Source organism: Ranitomeya imitator, chromosome 6, assembly GCF_032444005.1.
Source record: "Ranitomeya imitator isolate aRanImi1 chromosome 6, aRanImi1.pri, whole genome shotgun sequence".
NCBI lineage: Eukaryota > Metazoa > Chordata > Amphibia > Anura > Dendrobatidae > Ranitomeya > Ranitomeya imitator.
Genome location: NC_091287.1, coordinates 167,604,315 through 167,624,699, shown reverse-complemented (window position 1 = coordinate 167,624,699; position 20,385 = coordinate 167,604,315). Strand labels below are relative to the sequence as shown.

The 20,385-nt window shown below is 43.3% G+C and overlaps 1 protein-coding gene across 6 annotated transcripts in view; it reads right to left on the bottom strand.

Moving 5' to 3' along the window:
• Positions 1 to 207: 207 nt before the first annotated feature.
• The window catches only part of RP9 (RP9 pre-mRNA splicing factor), a 47,225-nt gene continuing 27,047 nt past the window's right edge, over positions 208 to 20,385 (bottom strand). For all 6 annotated transcript variants that reach the window (XM_069730280.1, XM_069730281.1, XM_069730282.1 and 3 more), the window contains exons 3-7: positions 18,223 to 18,253; positions 10,124 to 10,253; positions 8,906 to 8,997; positions 6,451 to 6,512; positions 208 to 511 (exon numbers count right to left, since the gene is read on the bottom strand). In XM_069730280.1, coding sequence (XP_069586381.1) covers positions 346 to 511; positions 6,451 to 6,512; positions 8,906 to 8,997; positions 10,124 to 10,253; positions 18,223 to 18,253 — 481 coding nt within the window. In that variant the 3' untranslated portion in view covers positions 208 to 345. The remainder of the gene's footprint in view (positions 512 to 6,450; positions 6,513 to 8,905; positions 8,998 to 10,123; positions 10,254 to 18,222; positions 18,254 to 20,385) is intronic.

Here is a 20,385-nt window from a genome sequence, read left to right as displayed (position 1 = left end):
TTCGGGATCGTTGGTCGCTGGAGAGCTGTCTGTGTGACAGCTCTCCAGCGACGCTGCAGGGATCGACATCGTTGTCGGTATTGCTGCAGCGTCGCTTAGTGTGATGGTACCTTTATACAGAGCTCATAAATAAGGTGGACTACATGTTAGTTAAACATTGCTTCAAAAGCTTTACATTTTAGATGGACCACCAGCTCATAATCGTGATTACTTGCAGACCACTTTATTTTACATACAATGTAAATGTGAAGTCTTCAGCTTACACCTAACAGATGTCAATTATCTCCATATGCAGAAGCTATTCTTTCAGAAAGAATATACAATATTTTTGCTTCTTTCACACTTCTAATCAGAGTTCTTATAGGAAGATTTTCGTTTTTTCTTCTTCTTTTTCTTTTTGTCCTTTTTCTTTTTTTTCTTCTTGTGTTTCTCCAGAGAGTCATTTGAACTACTGCTGTCACTGTTTTCTTCAGATGTTGAATCTTCAAGCAGCATTTTCAGCTGCTGGATCCTGTAAAGTAAAAGACAATGAATAAACAGAGCTCATGTGTAAGGTAAGTTTCACATGTCTGTTTCACACGCAGCCCAGCCACCGAGTGTCCTGACCTGAGCTAACTGCTCCATATACCCCTGAGGAAGCCGCATGTATGGCAAAACCAGTGGGGTCTTTTGCCCACATTGTATACTCTGTGTCTATCCAAGGTTTTGCTTCCTTTATGTTTATTAGGCTGGGGTCACACTTGCGAGTGTGATGTGAGAAACTCGCACGAGTCTCTAGCATCAATACCCATCACTGCCGCCGGCACTCGGACCGGAGCATGCTGCTGCATAGAAATACATGTAGCTGCACACTCCAATCCCGAGTGCCGGCGACAGTGCCAGGTATTGATGCGAGAGACTCGTGCGAGTTTCTCGCATCACACTCGCAAGTGTCACCCCGGTCTTAGCAGCAGTCTTTTGGTTTGCTTGTGTCCACATCTATGGTAAGGTATTGTTGGGTCTGAGTCAATGCTTTATTTCTGACTATTCTATATAATCTGTGTCTAGACATCTATATGACCTACTATACTATTATTCGTGACCTTCATTTTTAACTACCTCATATTATCTTTCCTGACCTTTATTTTATGTATCTCTTGCATATTTTTCCATATATTATGGTATCATTGTGCATGACAGGTTTTCTGTGGACACCTTCGTTTTAAGTATTTATTTGGCAGATGAGGATTGGCGTTAGCCTTTTTATAGGCCTTCCCCGTGTGTGTGTGTGTGTGTGTGTGTGTGTGTGTGTGTGTATATGTATATATATATATATATATATATATATATATATATATATATATATATATATATATATATATATATATATATATATATATATATAAATGAGAGAGAGAGAGAGAGAGAAGAGAGAGAGAAGAGAGAAAAATTGGAACAGCATCCAGAGAATACCTTCAATCGCAGTGCAAAGCTCTTCCAGCCAGTAATCCAAATGGCCCCAAACAATATAAGAAAAAAAGAAAAGCAGCACAAAAGAAATAAAAAATGTGGACTTTATTGCCTGAACGGCGTGGCAACGTTTCGGATATCAAATCCTTTCTCAAGCTTGAGAAAGGATTTGATATCCGAAGCGTTGCCACGCCGTTCAGGCAATAAAGCCCACATTTTTTATTATTTCATATATATATAGTCATGGCCGAAAGTGTTGGCACCCTAGAAATTGTTCCATAAAATGAAGGATTTCGCCAAGAAATTATTGCAATTGCACATGTTTATTTCCTTTATGTGTATTGAAACAACACAAAAAAATGAAACAAGGCAAATTGGACATCAATTCACACAATACCCCAAAAATGGGCACCTTTCCAAAATTATGGGTAAACATCTCTGTCCCACACCTTGTTCAAACTCACCTGTGGCAAGCAACAGGTGTGGGCTATATGAAAATCATACCTGAAACCAGATAAAAAGTGAAATCATTGACTCAATCTTTGCATTGTGTGTCTGTGTGCCACACTAAGGATGGAGAACAGAGAGAAAAAGACATGTCTGAGGACCAGAGAACCAAAATTTTTGAAAAATATCAAGGTTACGTGGCCAACTCCAGGGATTTCAATGTTCTTTGGTCCACGGTGCGCAACATAATCAAGAGGTTTACAACCCATGGCACTCTAGCTAATGTCTCTGGACATGGACAGCATAGAGAAATTGATCAAAGGTTGACACACAGGATAGTCCTGATGGTGGCTAAGCAGCCCCAATCAAGTTCCAAAGAAATCCAAGCTGTCCTGCAGGGTCCGAGTGCAGCAGTGTCAGAGTGAACTATCTGTCGACATTTAAATTAAATGAAACGCTATGGCAGGAGACCCAGGAGGACCCCATTGCCAATACAGAGGCATAAAAAAGCAAGACTGCAGTTTGCAAAAATCCTTCTGGGAAATCATCTTGTGGACAGATGAGACCAGAAAAGGTTTTTTGGGGTAAACTACATCATTCTACTGTTTTCCAAAAATGGAATGAGGTCTACAAAAAAACAAAAACAAAAAAAACAAAGCACAGTGCCTACAGTAAAATATGTTGGAGGTTCAAAGATGTTTTGGGGTTGTTTTGCTGCCTCTGTCACTGGGTGCTTTGAATATGTGCAAGGCATCATGAAGTCTGATTAACAAAGGATTTTGGATTGAAATGTAGTGCTCAGTGTCAGAAAGCTGGATTTGCATCTTAGGTTATGGATCTTCCAGCAGGAAAATAACCGCCAAACATACTTCAAGAAGCAGAAATGGATGGAAACAAAAGCACTGGAGAGTTCTGAAGTGGTCAGCAAGGAGTCTAAATCCCATTGAATAGCTGTGGAGAGATCTTAAAATTCCTGTTGGGAGATAGCAGCCTTCATATATGAGAAACCTGGAACAGTTTGCAAAGGAAGAGTGATCCAAAATTCCAGTTGACAGGTGTAAGAAGCTTGTTGATGGTTATAGGAAGAAATTGATTGCAGTTATTTATTCCAAAGGGGGTGGAACCAAATATTAACCCCTTAATGACACAGGGTATTTTCGGTTTTGCATTTTCGCTCCCCTTCATCCCAGATTGATAACTTTTTTACTTTTCCGTCAATATGGCCATGTGAGGGCTTATTTGTTGCGGGATGAGTTTGTACTTTTGAACACCACCATTGGTTTTACCATGTCGTGTACTAGAAAACGGGAAAAAAATTCCAAGTGTGGTGAAATTGCAAAAAAAAAAGTGCAATCCCACACTTGTTTTTTGTTTGGCCTTTTTGCTTTGTTAGATAAATGCTAAAACTGACCTGCCATTTTGATTCTCCAGGTTATTAAGAATTCATAGACACCAAACATGTCTAGGTTCTTTTTTATCTACCTGGTGAAAAAAAAAATTCCAAACTTTGCTTAAAGAAAAAAAAAATTGTGCAATTTTCCAATACCCGTAGCGTCAGAGTGCAAAGCGGGGGTTCTGCCCTCGGATGTACTATTCCGTCTGAGGGCAGAAAGGGGTTAAGTTGAGGGTGCCAACCATTCTGACTGGCCCATTTTGGGGGGTTTGTGTGAAATTGTATCCATTTTGCCAAACATGTATAATTGCAATTTTCTTGGAGAAATACTTCATTTTCTGAACCAAATTCAAGGGTGCCAACACTTCCAGCCATGACTGTATACTTAGCCGATTGGCTTTTTAAATGCTTTTAATTTTTGTATAATTTATTCTCTTATTTGTACTGAAACTTTATTATATGGTGATCCCATAGCATTTGCATACTTCTATTTCTTTCCTTTTTACTGTATTTTTCAGACTAGAGCATGAACTTTTTTTCCCCCAAAATTTTAGTGGAAAGTAGGGGATGCGTCTTGTAGTCTGGATGTACCTTATGTGGCTGTGGATGGAGGTGGGTGGGGAGCATTAGTGGCAGAAGGGTGGGTCGAAGGGGGCAGGAGCTAGCTGCTGCAGCTAAAACGTGTGCCCGCTGTTAAAGAAATGAATATTCACTGCTCCACACACCCATGGGAGTGGAGAATAGTGATTATTCATTATCTTTAGTAGCAAGCACACATGATCGCCCACCTGCTGCAGGAGCCGGTGGCTGCAGCTAACAGTGTCCCCGTTATTAAAGAGAATGAATATTCACTGCTCTCCACTCCCTTACTCCTGGGCGTGTGGAGCAGTGAATATTCCGGCAGCTGTCCTCGGCGTGTGGTGGTGCATGGCAGTGACATCATGCGCTGTGTACACACTGAAATCAGCTGCTGGCATCGGAACAGGACACCGAGCTATATGAGAGCAAAGTGAAGAGGAGTAGAATTGTTTATCTTTTGTGTGTGCAGTGTGATGGGGCCATATATACACCATGATGGGGGGCCATGTATACCTGGATGGGGCATATGTACTAGGAAAGGGAAATATATATACCAGGATGGGGGATATTAGTACCGAATTGAGGGACATTACCATTATTTCATTGTCAGTAGCCCCTCCCCCTCAATTCCCCCTATCTGATAAGATTGCTTCATGACCACATTTTTTCCCTCCTCTAAAACCTAGGTGCGTCTTATAGTCCCAAAAATATGGTAACTTATGTATATGAAACACATATCTCAAGTCAGTAGACTTAGTGATCGGGCCAGGTATCAGGATCTGAGTGAGCAAGGTCTATTTCCCAGACGCATGAAACCGGCTCAAATTATATTCTCCAATACATTTAAAGGGAACCTGTCACCCCCAAAATCATAGGTGAGCTAAGCCCACTGGCATCAGGGGCTTATCGACAGCATTCTGTAATGCTGTAGATAAGCCCCCGATGTATCCTGAAAGATGAGGAAAAACAGGTTAGATTATACTTACCTGGGGCGTTCCCGCTGCGGTCCGGTCCGATGGGTGTCACGGCCCGGTCCGATGGGTGTCGCGGTCCGGTCTGGGGTCTCTTCATACTATGACATCCTCTTCTAGTCTTCACGCTGCGGCTCCGGCATACTTTGTCTGTCCTGTTGAGGGCAGAGCAAAGTACTGCAGTGCCGGGAAAGGTCAGAGAGGCCCAGCGCACTGCAGTACTTTGCTCTGCCCTCAACAGGACAGACAAAGTACGCCGAAGCCCCAGCGTGAAGACAAGAGGAGGACGTCATCGCGTCATCGGACCGGAACCGCCCCTGGGTGAGTATAATCTAACCTTTATTTCTCATCTTTCAGGATACATTGGGGGCTTATCTACAGCATTATAGAATGGTGTAGATAAGCCCCTGATGCTGGTGGGCTTAGCTCACCTTCGATTTTGGGGGTGACAGGTTCCCTTTAAAAGTGATCTAATGATAAGCGAGGACATCAGCTGCACCACAGGACAAACACCTGCAAAATTCGATTTTTCCTCTGCATTTTATGAAATTGCCAATAATGCAATTCCTTAACATACTATAGAAAAACTTCAACAGCACAATATGCCAACCCCTTAACTTCACTCTCTAGAATATTCCCCCTCTCTAAGACACAACCTTTAGTGAACTACTATATAAAAGCTTTTGGTCTCCAAGGCCCAGCCACAGCTCTTACTGGGTAGAACTCCTCTTTAGGTCAGTTGCACACATCAGTCTTTTTTATCTTTCTCATACGTGAAAAGTGGCCAGATTTTTTTTCTCAGTATGCTGGATCCATTTTTGATCCATGCGACAGCTTTTAAAATCGAGTGTTGCATCTGTTTTCCTTGTTTGAAGAAAAAAATATCTTAGCTTGTATACATTAAGCAATAAAATGCACACAGCAAACAACGGAAGACATCCGTGTGCTATTATTTTTTTTTACGGGGCCATAGACTTGCACGGCTAAGTTCAAAGATCAAAATAGGACACGTTTCCATATTTTTTTTTGTGGACAACAAAAAAAAATAAATAAAAAAAAATAAAAATAAAAATAGAAAAATGGGCTTGTGAAAAAAGCACATTATTTGCAATGGATCTGTGATCTACCTACTGAGATAGCAGAAAGCAAACATGCAAAAAAAAACAAAAAACTGATACATGAAAAAGCCCATGATAAGTAAACGCTGCGTACTTGTGCAGCTTCCTACCCGCATCGATCACATGTTACAGCATAGTGGACTTTGCGTCCACAGACGCCCGCTGCTCACCTGCGGAGATGGACATGCAGCACATCTCTCCAGACCGCAGCATGTAAATTTCACAAATAGAATGTTTTGGATGCGGTGCATCTGCACAGTTCAGTGAACTGGCGTTCAATAGACAGCAGCGCTTTGGACGCAGTTCATGTTCACTGCCACTTTCGGATTATTTGCACCCGGCCTTAGTGGTAGTAAATGTGTAACTGTTTGCACATGCCAAATATGTGGAGGTTTGGCGTTTGATGCTTAGGCTGCCCTATGCCAGAAACCTCTGCTTGATAGATCTGAACTTTGGAGCTGCACTTTAAAGAACGACTTTGTATAGTTATTACCTCATCTGCTTTTCTTCATGTTCTTTCTCCTTTAGCAAGCCATACATTGGGTCTTCATGAGCCTAAAGAAATGAAAAATGTACACAAACAATAAAATCAACAATTCACACACGTTTTAGCTTGGTGGCGGAAGATCTATGAAGGTTATGTCAGCCATCATCTACAAATAAAGAGAATAATCATTATGTATAATAACTGTTCAAGGAAACATTACAATTTACAGTATTAAAAAATACCAAAAGTAAAAAGTTAGCATTTTCAAGTACAGCGTTTAGAAATGTGACAAGGACCGTACGCTGTAAAATCAGCATTACTGTATTTCCCCACTCTCCTTACGGATAACACTAAATGGCCTGGGCAGGACAGATGATACTTCCACCCAGGTGGCTGTGCATATTATTGATAAAAACATGACTCTTCTGCTGCTAATAATGGAAAAAAAGATAATGGAAACTGATAAGATTTTCTACAAAGCTAATGTATTGAGCTCAGAATGAAGCGGTCCTTGAGGGTCTGGCATCTCTAATTGGTGGATACTGTAACATTCTCACGCTCGTAAACCAAAACAGTGTCATAAGTCCCCATTCAGATGTGCCTGCTGAATGCATGTGTTGTATCCATTCATTTTACAGATACAACACGTACCCCTTTATAATCTAGGCTGCTGTTCACATGTCAGTGTTTTTCGCGCAATACACTCGGCGACATGTCTGTTTTCTTCCTAACAACACAGGTGAAAGGGCCAATACAAGTCTATGGAAAAACATGTACAGCACACGGATGTACCGCAAAGTACAGGAGACGCTTTATCATTTATTTATTTCTTCATCCATCCATGAAAAATACTGAAGACTGATGGTAAAAATGGACACACGGATGCAGAACACTGATACCATTTTTCATGTACGTGTTTAAACATGGATGTGTGAATGAGGCCCAATCGTCATAAAGCCAATCAGCCGAGCTGATATTTTCATCTAAACCATTTTGAGGTCCGTAAGATGTTTTTAGCACTCTTTTTTATTGTATTTTTTATAGGTAGGTGTGGTGACAAAAAATTCACAATTTTGGCATTTTGATTTTTTTTTTCCCCTATTACATTGTTTACGGATTGGGTTAATTAGTTTTATATTTTGATAGCTTTGACTTTTTTGAAGACATAAACATTTTTGTTTTTTAAAATGTCTATTTTGTAATGGGGGGGTAATTCAAGTTTCTAGATATTTTAGTTTCATTTTAACTTTATTTTTTAACCTTCTTAGGGGACTTAAACATGTGATCATATAAATGCTTATACTATATACTGCAGTACCACAGTATATAGTGAAACTCCTGGCCTCCATTGAAGCTTCGCATATAGCTGAGCTTCAAAGGAGAACCAAGATGGCGGCAGGCTCTCTGCTGTCCTAGTGACCTATCGGCGCCCAGCAATCATGTAATGGGAGGTCGATGGGAACGGTCTTGCGCGCACCCCTGCTGTGATGTCATAAATCCCGCTGTCAGAGACTGATGGCATCTACATGTTTAACAGTTGTGGCCGGGGTTCAGCTGTGTGTAGAGAGCTTCCACACGCAGTCACCTCAACATGTACACACACGTATGTCCATGTGCGTGAAGTGGTTAAAGCTTTGACTTTTTTATTATGTTTTTCTCTTAAACAGTGGTATGTGTGAATGCCTGAAAACATAAAAAACTGATACAAAATTACAATCATGGGCTCCGTCATACAAAGTGCTGAACAGCAATATAACAATGTGGCAGGGGTATACTTAGAGAAAACACAGTAGATATGGATATAAAGGAACTATATCAGGTTTTTATGTATAATTCAGATTTCTGATTGTCAAAAGTGTCAAAAAGGTTCGGATAACATAAGAGGCATAAATCAAACAATCCTGGCTTAATATAGTGAAAACCTCACACCTTAGTATAGCAATATTGCAGTAATTCCTACTAACGTCTTACAGTCCGTAGTATAGACACATGGAACACAAAGAGATGTTCCTCATAACTTTATAGGAGAAAATTCTCTATAATCACCAGTCTGTGACTAACGTATCCAGACTGCGCTGCGGGCTTACCCAGGCTTTTGCGCTGCAGTTAGATCCTCGGTGTGCGCACACCAGCGCGACGCTTCTCAAGCCTGCGCATGGACAGCCTGCACCAAGGATCTAAGGATCTAACTGCAGCATGAAAGCCTGGATAAGTCCGCAGCGCAGTCTGAATACGTTATTCACAGACTGGTGATTATGAAGAATTCAATATGAAAGTGTTTGTTAATACAAGGAATTTTCTACTATAAAGTTATGGAGAACATATTTTGTGCGCCGTGCATCTATATTATGGGTCATAGCAAGTCACCATTTTTCTTACACTTTTCTGATGCATTTCAATTTATAATTATGCAACCGACATGTGTCTGCTACAAAAATTAATTGCCCACTTTTTCACTTACCACTCTGAACTGCTCAATTTTTTGATTGCCTTTGATGAAATATGGACATTCACGATCGCCAGTTCTGTGACCATACTGCTTACATCTCCAACCTAAAGAAGTACATGAGAACTGGTTAGAAGAAGGCATATAAAGTGTGTGCTGAAAATGAGGGCGCCTCTTGATGAAGACATAACAAAACGTGCGTTGGGGTGGTGGGAGCACTTCAAGCAGCTGATGTGATTTACACGTAAGTGCTCGATTTTATTTTAGCCTTTCCTTTGTCTGATATGTTTAGGAAGGTTATACCTGATGATATTATTATATATAGGTGACCATGTTATATCCATCTACAATAACATGTATTTATAATCACCACCTGCATGTGTTAATGTTCCTCTGCATGTATGCCTAGCAGCCTCTGACGTTCTACATATTTTTTGTATTTTTGTGTTATAATTAATAAAGTCTATTTTATGAATATATACACTCTGTAGGTTTTTTGTCCTACTCGTTTCTGGTTTTGGTATACTATGTGAGTTATAGTTCTTACTTCGTTCTTTATATGGGTCCATTGATATTAAGGTAATGATGGCAGTGTTGCTAGAGGGTTGGTTAGGCTAGTTTCACACTAGCGTTTTTATGATCTGCGGACTTCCTTCGTGAAGCCCCGCCCTCAGCCGCACCTCCGCCGCTAGCTCCGCCTACTTCTGCATGCGGCCCGCAGACCTATCTTTAACATTAGGTACGCAGGTCGTGCGGCTGTATGCGGATGCTTCCGCATACGTCGTTTTGACGATGCGGCAAAAAAAAAAATTGCTACCAGCTGCATCCTACGCAAAACGACTCATGCGGAAGCATCCGCATACAGCCGCATGACCTGCGTACCTAATGTTGAAGATAGGTACGCAGGCCGCATGCGGGCCGCATGCAGAAGTAGGCGGAGATAGCGGAGGTGCGGCTGAGAGCGGGGCTTCACGGAGGAAGTCCGCAGCCCTCCGCAGATCATAAAAACGCTAGTGTGAAACTAGCCTTAGAGTAGAACATCAAGATGATACCGTGAATGTGGGTTGTTTCTATGCATTCGTTCTGGGCCCTAATAACTTATAATTGGGTCCATCGGGTTGTCATGTTTCATAGGAAAAATAAAACTGCATGCCGCACTATTATTCTTTTCAAAACCAAGCAAATCGGTGACAGAGGCTTTACTAGGACAACGTGACCTTTGGGTTTCCTCACATTGCATAACCTTTACTTCTTTGCCCAAAGGCATCCATAGTCCCTTGGTAGGAGCATGTGCAAGGAAATCTCTGGCATGTTCATTGCCAGGCAAATCAGGAATACAGTCTTCAGGTTTTGGTTCATCTTCCTTAGAAGAAAAAAAGAAAAAGAATTAACAATATTGTACTTCGTATGTCAGGACTTAAAGGGAGTGTATCAACAATCCTAGCACTGCAGAACTGCTGCCAGCACTAAAAAGGAGAAGTGCAGAGGCGTTTATTCCCACTTTACTGTACTGTGCAGGTCTATGATTAAACACCTCATTCTGGGTAAAAACCACTGACCCACGTCCTTCAATGCAGAGTATGATTTGATACAATCAGACAGGTAATGCAATGTTCACAGGCTGAAAAGTCTGTCTGGATTTATGCATGAATTCGGTGATTAAAGCTACATAGAATACACAGCAATGTTACCAGCAACTATATTAACATGTAGATTTGGGAATACAAACTAATGAAGATGTTCAATTCTTTGACACTAGGACTCAATTTAACACCTGGATTTATGAGTCACTACATGGATACAATTCACACCTCCACCTGACAGACTCCAGATAACTAAGAACATTATTCCCACTGCCTCTCCATTTGTAAGAAAATGCCTAATTTGATTTCCGTGGCTTATCTTTTTTATCTTTAGGAAGCATCACACTTCCCACCCTCTGAACAAATGTCCTACTGTAGTATTCCTTAAATATTGTGCTTTTTTTTTATTATTAATCTACTTGTAATCCTGCCTGAAGAAGGAGCCACTGTGCTCTGAAAGCTTGCAAACATTATTTTCTGGTTAGCCAATAAAGGTATCACTCCTAGAATACTTCTGTCATCATTGGGCAGAAAATTATTCACATAGGACTGGAAAAAAAAAACAGAATAATGGCTGCACATTTATTAATCCGAAGCCTTTTCATTATTGACACATATTCTTTGGTGAAAAGCCATGGATTAGTTATAATAAACTAGAAAAGGAAGGCAGTTTGCGTGAAAAACTGCAGTAGAAATCGGATTTTCAGCTGCAGATTATCCCAAGAATCCAAGGTATTTTTGGCTAGAGCAAATCCAGACTGTGTGAACATAGCCTGAGGGCGAGCAGCAGGATGTGTTATGTATAAAACATGATACAATTGGTAAATTGCGGTATGAATGTGATCTAATGCGTGACATGGATGTTGTATGGGCAGTGGAGAGCAATGCTCATTGCGATAATGATACTATACAAACTGTGCATGTAAAGTAGGGCATAGGCTATGGTGGGTGTTCTGCCCATCTTAATGTGCAGAGAGTTAATTATCATGTTATTCAAGTTGTGGCCACTGGAGGTCATCAGTTGCCTACTTTTAATGTTGTTTACTAACCTTTCCCTCCTAAGAGCAATGTCTTATGGGTTAGTTCCGCCCACATTCTTCTTGTGAAGACAAGCTTCAGTAGCCATTTTTCCTGAGATCTGCAGAGAGGCACACGTGCTCCTGTCTCGCTTACTTTCTTACCCCTGTCCTAACGGATCTCGGTACGTTTATAAAGGTTTAATGCATCTTATGTTTGTGTTAGTATTTAAGCCTTATGCAGCTCCTATAGTCAGATATAGTTAGGCAGATGTGCTTTGCAGCTTGCAGTTAGGTTCAGGTGTACTCTGCATGTAGATAGATGCATTCTTGTATAGAATAGGGCAGTGCTGTTAGAATTACTGTGTAATGCACTCTGTATAATTCTTGCTGTAATGTCCCAGTTATTTATGTGATTGCACCCTGTATGTGCATATACTGAAATGCTGTTATTCTTTACAGTTTTTCATCAGTCATCCACTATGATCAGTCATCCACTATGATTATTCACTGAACATCCACTTTGTACATCAACATCATTCACTATTCGATCATCTACTATGAATACTGTCCACCATTGTTGTTCAACGTTATAGTTTTGGTTATCATCACCCTAATAAATAAGACTTAAGCATCAACACAGTCTGTTTACTGGGATGTGGATGAAGGTTTAGCCGTATGTTGGAATCCACACAGCATCCTACGTGGAGGAAGACAGAACAGTGAAAAATGAGACCGCCAGTCGCAGGCGGTGATTGTAAAGTAAGAACAGATTAGCTGCCTTCAGCGAAACTGATAGCCGGTCGCAGGCTGTAGTTGTTCAGACTGTACGGAACCGCTAACACCCACACTGCTCCGCATTCGGGTATCACAGCAGCCGCCATACAGCCGCGGGACTATACTGCAGCCCGCCAAGAGAAGCTACATCATTCCTGCCACGCGGAAGCTCACCGCACCTAGACTGTTTCCCGCCAAAACACTCAGCAGTACGCAGCTAAGCGCACAATGTCTCGAAACAGCACATCCTCACTCAAGACGAGGTCACGAGCAAGCTCTAGCAGATCTTCATTAGCAGAGCTGGCTGCTGTCGCTCTTGCTGAAGCTGAAGCAGCCAAAGCGAGGTCTTCCTTCGCCGAGAAAGAAATGCATCTAAAGCTGAGACAAGCAGAGCATGCAGCAGAAAATGTACGTTTGCAGGCTGAAACCGCACGTTTGCGGGCAGAGCAAGAAGCAGAAGGTGCACGCCTGCAAGTGTCCCTAGAAAGACTTATGGTAGACAAAGAGGCAGCAGCTGCAATAGCTAAGGCAGAGTACTTGGAAGCCATGAAGGATCCCGATTATGAGGGACGCAGCAACGTTCTTGGAACAGATCTAGAGCAGCAAGATCCAGTTCAGCGCGTCGCAGAGTACGTTCATCGACACTCCAGCATGGACAACACCCTCGACAGACTACAACGATCAGCCTACGCCGATTATCATCGATCCAACCCCGAACTTCACTACTACAAACAAGACGACGTCCAACAAAGAGGAGTCGACCACAGCTACCATTCCACTGAGAAGAAGGTACAGCTCCCACCTCGCCTTAAAGAGACATCTTCTTCACCAGAAAGGTACTATGCAGACTGTCCGAAGCCAAGAGCGTCTCACAGGTATGGTGATGCACCACACACTAGACATGGCTATAACATACCGGCTCGTACCAACACTGATCAAGCCACCATAGACTTGGCAAAGTTCTTTGCCCGCCGAGAACTGGTAACAAAAGGACTTGTAAAGTTCACTGACAAAGCCGAAAACTACAGGTCGTGGCGAGCTTCGTTCCAGAATGCCATTCAGGGACTGGACCTTTCTAGTAGTGAGGAGTTAGATCTCCTGGTAAAGTGGCTTGGAACTGAATCGGTCGAGCATGCTAAAAGACTAAGAGACATTAACATAGAATACCCACACATAGGTTTACGTAAAGTGTGGGAAAGACTTGACGAATGCTATGGGTCCGTAGAAGTAATAGAGAATGCTTTATTCAAAAGAATTGATGATTTCCCTAAGATAGGGCCCAAGGGTTATCAAAGACTTAGAGAATTGAGTGATTTATTGATATTACAGGTCGTCCAGAAGGAAGGTCACTTGGCTGGATTGGCATTCTTAGACACTGCTAGGGGTGTCAATCCAATAATACAAAAACTTCCTTACAATCTTCAAGAAAGGTGGATTATACATGGTTCACGGTATAAACAAATTCATAACGTACTATTCCCTCCTTTTACTGTATTTGTTGAGTTTGTCACCCAGCAAGCCAAGATCAGAAATGACCCTAGTTTTGATTTCACTCTGTCATGTTCCATTACCCCTGGTGTCAAACCCAGTAAGACACCCGTGGCAGTCCATAAAATTGATATTGATTCCACAGGTCCTCCACACAAGATAACTAAGCTCCCTACAGAAGGGAGCAAACCTCAGGATGTCAGTAAGCAGTGTCCTCTACACAGGAAACCACATCCTCTACTAAAGTGCAGAGCCTTCAGGGAGAAGACTTTAGAGGATCGCAAAGGTTTCCTCAAGGAAAACAACATCTGCTTCAAATGCTGTGCTACAACCTCTCACTTCGCCAGGAACTGTGGAGCTAGCGTGAAATGTGCAGAATGCAGCAGCACAGATCACAATACAGCCTTGCATCCTGGACCACCTCCAGGAGTGTTGTCACAAGCAGAGGAGCACGATGAGAAACAGAAGAACACCGACGAAGACACCCCTACGGTCACCTCTCAATGTACGGAGATCTGTAAGGGACTCAAGGGAGGAAGATCCTGCTCAAAAATCTGCCTTGTCCGAGTCTATCCAACAGGCCACAGAGACAAAGCGCTCAAGATATATGCAATCCTAGATGACCAAAGTAATAGGTCTTTAGCCAGGTCCATCTTCTTTGACAACTTCAGCATTGTAGGCCCCAGTTCTCCCTACTCCCTTAGGACATGTTCAGGTACCGTCGAGACGGCGGGGAGGAAAGCAACCGGATACAAAGTGGAGTCCATGGATGGCCAGACCTGTCTATCACTACCGACCATCCTGGAGTGCAACCAGATTCCTGACAACAGGTCTGAGATACCTTCACCAGAGGTGGCAACGTATCACCCCCACCTGAAGCGTATAGCCCACCTGATACCTAAGTTGGAACCAGAAGCGCCAATAGCTTTACTTCTGGGAAGAGATATACTACGAGTCCACAAGACTAGAGAATATATCAACGGCTCATTGAATGCTCCATACGCGCAGAGGCAAGACTTTGGATGGGTCATTGTAGGAGATGTCTGTCTAGGAGGAGCACACAAGCCGGTCTCAGTCAACAGTATGCTTACCAGCACACTAGAAAATGGACGTCCATCTCTCTTCCAGCCGTGTCACAATAGTCTGCTGGTAAAGGAACTACCGAGCAGCACTCCCCTACCTTGCCCTTTCTCAGTTCCTATCAAACGAAGACCACGCCTGTGAAGGTGAACAAGACCACATAGGATGTACAGTCTTCCACAGGACGAAGGAAGACAACAAGGTAGCGATGTCTATAGAAGACAAGATATTCCTGGACATCATGGACGAACAAATAGTCAAGGATACGGCGAATAGTTGGGTCGCACCTCTACCATTTCGACCTCAGAGGAGACGCCTACCCAACAACAAGGAATTGGTCTACAGCAGATTCATCTCCCTAAGACACAAGCTTCAGAAGTCACCTGAGACGAAGGAACATTTCTTTACCTTCATGGGAAAGATATTCCAGAACAACCACGCAGAGATTGCACCTGCACTTCGACACGGAGAGGAGTGTTGGTACCTGCCCATCTTCGGAGTGTACCATCCTAAGAAGCCAGGTCAAATTAGAGTGGTATTCGACTCAAGTGCCAAATGCGAAGACGTGTCATTGAATGATGTCTTACTGTCGGGCCCAGACCTCAACAACAGACTTCTGGAAGTATTACTCTGTTTCCGTAGAGATTCAGTGGCATTTATGGCCGACATACAACAGATGTTCCACTGTTTTCTCGTCAAAGAGGAACACAGAAACTACCTGAGGTTCTTCTGGTACCGTGACAATGACCCGGACGAAGACATCGCAGAGTACCGGATGCGGGTACACATCTTTGGGAACAGTCCTTCCCCAGCGGTCGCAATCTACGGCCTCCGACATTCTGCCAAAAAGGGTGAAGAAGAGTATGGCTCGGACGTCAGGTCCTTTGTGGAAAAGGATTTTTACGTGGATGACTGTTTGAAGTCCACACCGACAAGTGAGGCCGCAATCAGTCTACTAAAGAGGATTCGTGACATGCTCGCTCAGTCTAACCTAAGGTTACACAAGATTTCTTCCAACAGCCGAGAGTTGATGGAAGCCTTTCCCTCTGAAGACTATTCCAGCGATCTAAAGGATTTAGACCTCAGCATCGACCCCCTTCCTATGCAGCGGAGCCTTGGATTGCTGTGGGACCTGAAGACAGATACCTTCACCTTTCAGATCAGCAAGGATGAGAAACCCTTCACGAGCAGAGGAGTTCTTTCCTTCGTGAATAGTTTATACGACCCCTTGGGGTTCGTAGCTCCAGTAACCATCCAAGGGAAGCTGATGCTCAGGGACTTCACCCAAGACACTACTGATTGGGATGATCCACTTCCAGCAGAAAAGGCTGACCTGTGGGCAGAGTGGAGGAAGTCTCTTGAAGCCCTGACCAACCTTCGTGTGAAACGACCTTATGCTCCTGTGCCATCCACAGAGGTCAAAACGCAAACACTTTGTATTTTCTGTGATGCATCAGTCAAAGCGATTGCAGCAGTAGCGTACCTCAAATCCACAGACGTAAGCGGACAATGCCATATCGGGTTCGTTATGAGCCGGACGAAATTGGCGCCACTTCGTGAACACACGATACCCAGACTGGAACTCTGTGCTGCTGTCCTCGCAGTTGAGACAGCCGAACTGATCTCGGATGCGATGAGCCTGAAGATCAAGGATGCAGAGTTCTACACCGATAGCAAGGTGGTACTGGAGTACATCTGTAACGAGACACGACGCTTCTACGTCTACGTCAGCAACCGGGTACTTCGGGTAAGAAGATCCACCGACCCTAATCAGTGGCACTACGTACCTACTCATCACAATCTTGCGGACCACGCGACTAGATCCGTTGCACCCAGTCATCTGAAGGACACTTCATGGTTCACAGGTCCTACCTCTTTGTACCGTTCGATGTCCCACATCAGCAGGCCTGAAACTTTCGAACTAGTGGGTCCAGAAGCAGACGAAGAGATCCGACCTCAAGTGTCTGCTCTACATACAGAGATTTCAAGCTGCCACCTCGAATCTCACCGGTTCAGCAGGTTCTCCACCTGGAAGTCACTTGTTCGAGCTATAGCTTGTCTATTTCTTGTAACCCAGTCCTACAAGACAGCACTTTCTAGTGATTCTGGAGATCCATCCATCCTTACTCCTGCAATGTTACTCACACAGAAAACCTGTGTCCCGAAAGCTCCACTCGGAGAATTCAATGACAAAGACCTCTACAGACGACAATGGAGGCAGGTACAAAGCGTGTCCAACGTCTTCTGGAATAGATGGAGGAAACAGTATCTTTCCACTCTGCAAAGCAGGACAAAGTGGCAGAAAGACCGCCCAAACATTCAATCTGGCGATGTTGTACTCGTCAAAGACAGTCAGTCACATCGGAACGAGTGGCCACTCGGCCTAGTCATTAAGACCCTGCCCAGTAAAGATGGGAAAGTGCGGAAAGTAGAGGTCAGAGTGTGCAAGCTTGGAGAAAAACTGTTCCTCAGACCCGTTACCGAGCTTGTATTATTTTCCCCAAAAGAACCTAATTGTGGCATCTGTTGACGCCAAGCGGGGAGTGTTCTGCCCATCTTAATGTGCAGAGAGTTAATTATCATGTTATTCAAGTTGTGGCCACTGGAGGTCATCAGTTGCCTACTTTTAATGTTGTTTACCAACCTTTCCCTCCTAAGAGCAATGTCTTATGGGTTAGTTCCGCCCACATTCTTCTTGTGAAGACAAGCTTCAGTAGCCATTTTTCCTGAGATCTGCAGAGAGGCACACGTGCTCCTGTCTCGCTTACTTTCTTACCCCTGTCCTAACGGATCTCGGTACGTTTATAAAGGTTTAATGCATCTTATGTTTGTGTTAGTATTTAAGCCTTATGCAGCTCCTATAGTCAGATATAGTTAGGCAGATGTGCTTTGCAGCTTGCAGTTAGGTTCAGGTGTACTCTGCATGTAGATAGATGCATTCTTGTATAGAATAGGGCAGTGCTGTTAGAATTACTGTGTAATGCACTCTGTATAATTCTTGCTGTAATGTCCCAGTTATTTATGTGATTGCACCCTGTATGTGCATATACTGAAATGCTGTTATTCTTTACAGTTTTTCATCAGTCATCCACTATGATCAGTCATCCACTATGATTATTCACTGAACATCCACTTTGTACATCAACATCATTCACTATTCGATCATCTACTATGAATACTGTCCACCATTGTTGTTCAACGTTATAGTTTTGGTTATCATCACCCTAATAAATAAGACTTAAGCATCAACACAGTCTGTTTACTGGGATGTGGATGAAGGTTTAGCCGTATGTTGGAATCCACACAGCATCCTACGTGGAGGAAGACAGAACAGTGGGCCTGCTAGATTATACATATATTTACAAAACAAAACAAAAAAAAAAATCACCTTAATTAGTCCTGGCGGAGGTTTCTCATAGCTAAAAACAAAGATAAGAAACATCAAGAATGAACATCTGCAGGGAAACAGTAGAAACTGCCAGGGTCACACACACACCGGCTAAACGGCAATAACTGCTGCAAAAGCTGCGCAGAGCAAACACTAACAGGTACAGTAAAATGTAAGAAAATGGAGTTGGTCCCGAAGAGCATATTAACCCCAAATGACATATCTAATTCTTATCTGATTTACACCTCAAGACCAGTAATTACCATCACCTTCTGCATTCTGACAGCCAGACTTTTTGTCATTTATTTTTTATCAATGTAGCTGTGTTATTTAGGTTATTTTCATAAATAAGGTGAAGGATATATTTTGTAAATAATGTAGCATTTATTTGACACAACGCTCACCTTAAAGGGAACCTGTCACCCCGAAAATCGCGGGTGAGGTAAGCCCACCGGCATCAGGGGCTTATTCTGCAGCATTCTATAATGCTGTAGATAAGCCCCCGATGTTACCTGAAAAAGGAGAAAAAGACGTTATATTATACTCACCCAGGGGCGGTCCCGCTGCTGGTCAGGTCGGATGGGCGTCTCTGGTCCGCTGCGGCGCCTCCCATCTTCTTTCCATGACGTCCTCTTCTGATCTTCAGCCACGGCTCCGGCGCAGGCGTACTTTGCTCTGCCCTGTTGAGGGCAGACAAAGTACTGCAGTGCGCAGGCGCCGGGCCTCTGACCTTTCCGGCGCCTGCCCACTGCAGTACTATCCTCTGCCCTCAAGAGGGCAGAGCAAAGTACGCCTGCGCCAGAGCCGTGGCTGAAGATCAGAAGAGGACGTCATGGAAAGAAGATGGGAGGCGCCGCAGCGGACCTGACCAGCAGCGGGACCGCCCCTGGGTGAGTATAATCTAACGTCTTTTTCTCCTTTTTCAGGTAACATCGGGGGCTTATCTACAGCATTATAGAATGCTGCAGATAAGCCCCTGATGCCGGTGGGCTTACCTCACCCGCGATTTTCGGGGTGACAGGTTCCCTTTAAGCTTATAACAACATAGTAGATTTACAATGCTTGGTAGTGGACTTTAAGGCTATGCTCCCACCACGAACTTTTGATGTCGCAGATTATCTGCACCAATTAAGTAAAATGGGTTACTTTCATTTTTTTTTTTAAATAAGCAGCGCAAAACCCAGCAAATCTCACTGTGGAAACATAACTTAAAGGGACCGTCAGCACAGAATGACTGTTCAAACCAAGCACAGGCGCGCTGTGCACAATGGCAGAGCCAAATATTTAACCACACAGTACCAATCTTTTTCCCTCCACCCCTTCTGTCATTGACAACTATGGCTGCATAGAGCCAGAGAAGGTTGCCGATAGATGGAAACCAAGCGATGGGAAGGTGTATATAAATGATTGGTCCTGCTGTTATGCACTGAGCGCCTGTACTTGGTTTGAACAGTCATTCTGTGCTGACAGTTCCGTTAAAACCGGTCACATCCAGAAAAGCTGCTTACCTACAGGTGTACAGTGAAGGTAGATCGTGTCATGCTACTTTACTGAAGCAGCGGCTATAGGTAGAAAATGAATTTATATCCTCCCTGACGCCACATGATCATCGAAACAGTGCGGGGAGTTATTAAATCTCCGCTCACTACATAGAAAGCATGCTTGCAACCTCTACCCAAGACCGCTAAGTGATCTGGGTAATTTCCCAATGCATCCTGGGAACGCAAGATGGCGGCAACCGCGCGTATCGCCAGAGGTTCGCAGGATCTACGCTGAATCCTGCCGGGTGAGTATATAACTATTTTAAATACTACGTGGACAGTGTTATATACTGCGTGGCTGCTATATACTTCCTTGGCAGTGTTAGATACTATGTGGGCTGTGTTCTATACTGCGTGGGCTGTGCTATATATTACGTGGCCAGTGTTATATACTGCGTGGGCTGCGTTATATACTACATGGCTGCTATACACTACGTGAGCAGTGTTATATACTACGTGGCTGTGTTCTATACTGCGTGCTATATACTACGTGGCCACTTAAGATACTATGTGGGCTGTGCTATATATTACATGGGCTATGTTATATATTACATGGCCAGTGTTGCATACTATGTGGGCTGTGTTATATACTGTGTGGCTGCTATATACTGTGTGGGCTGTG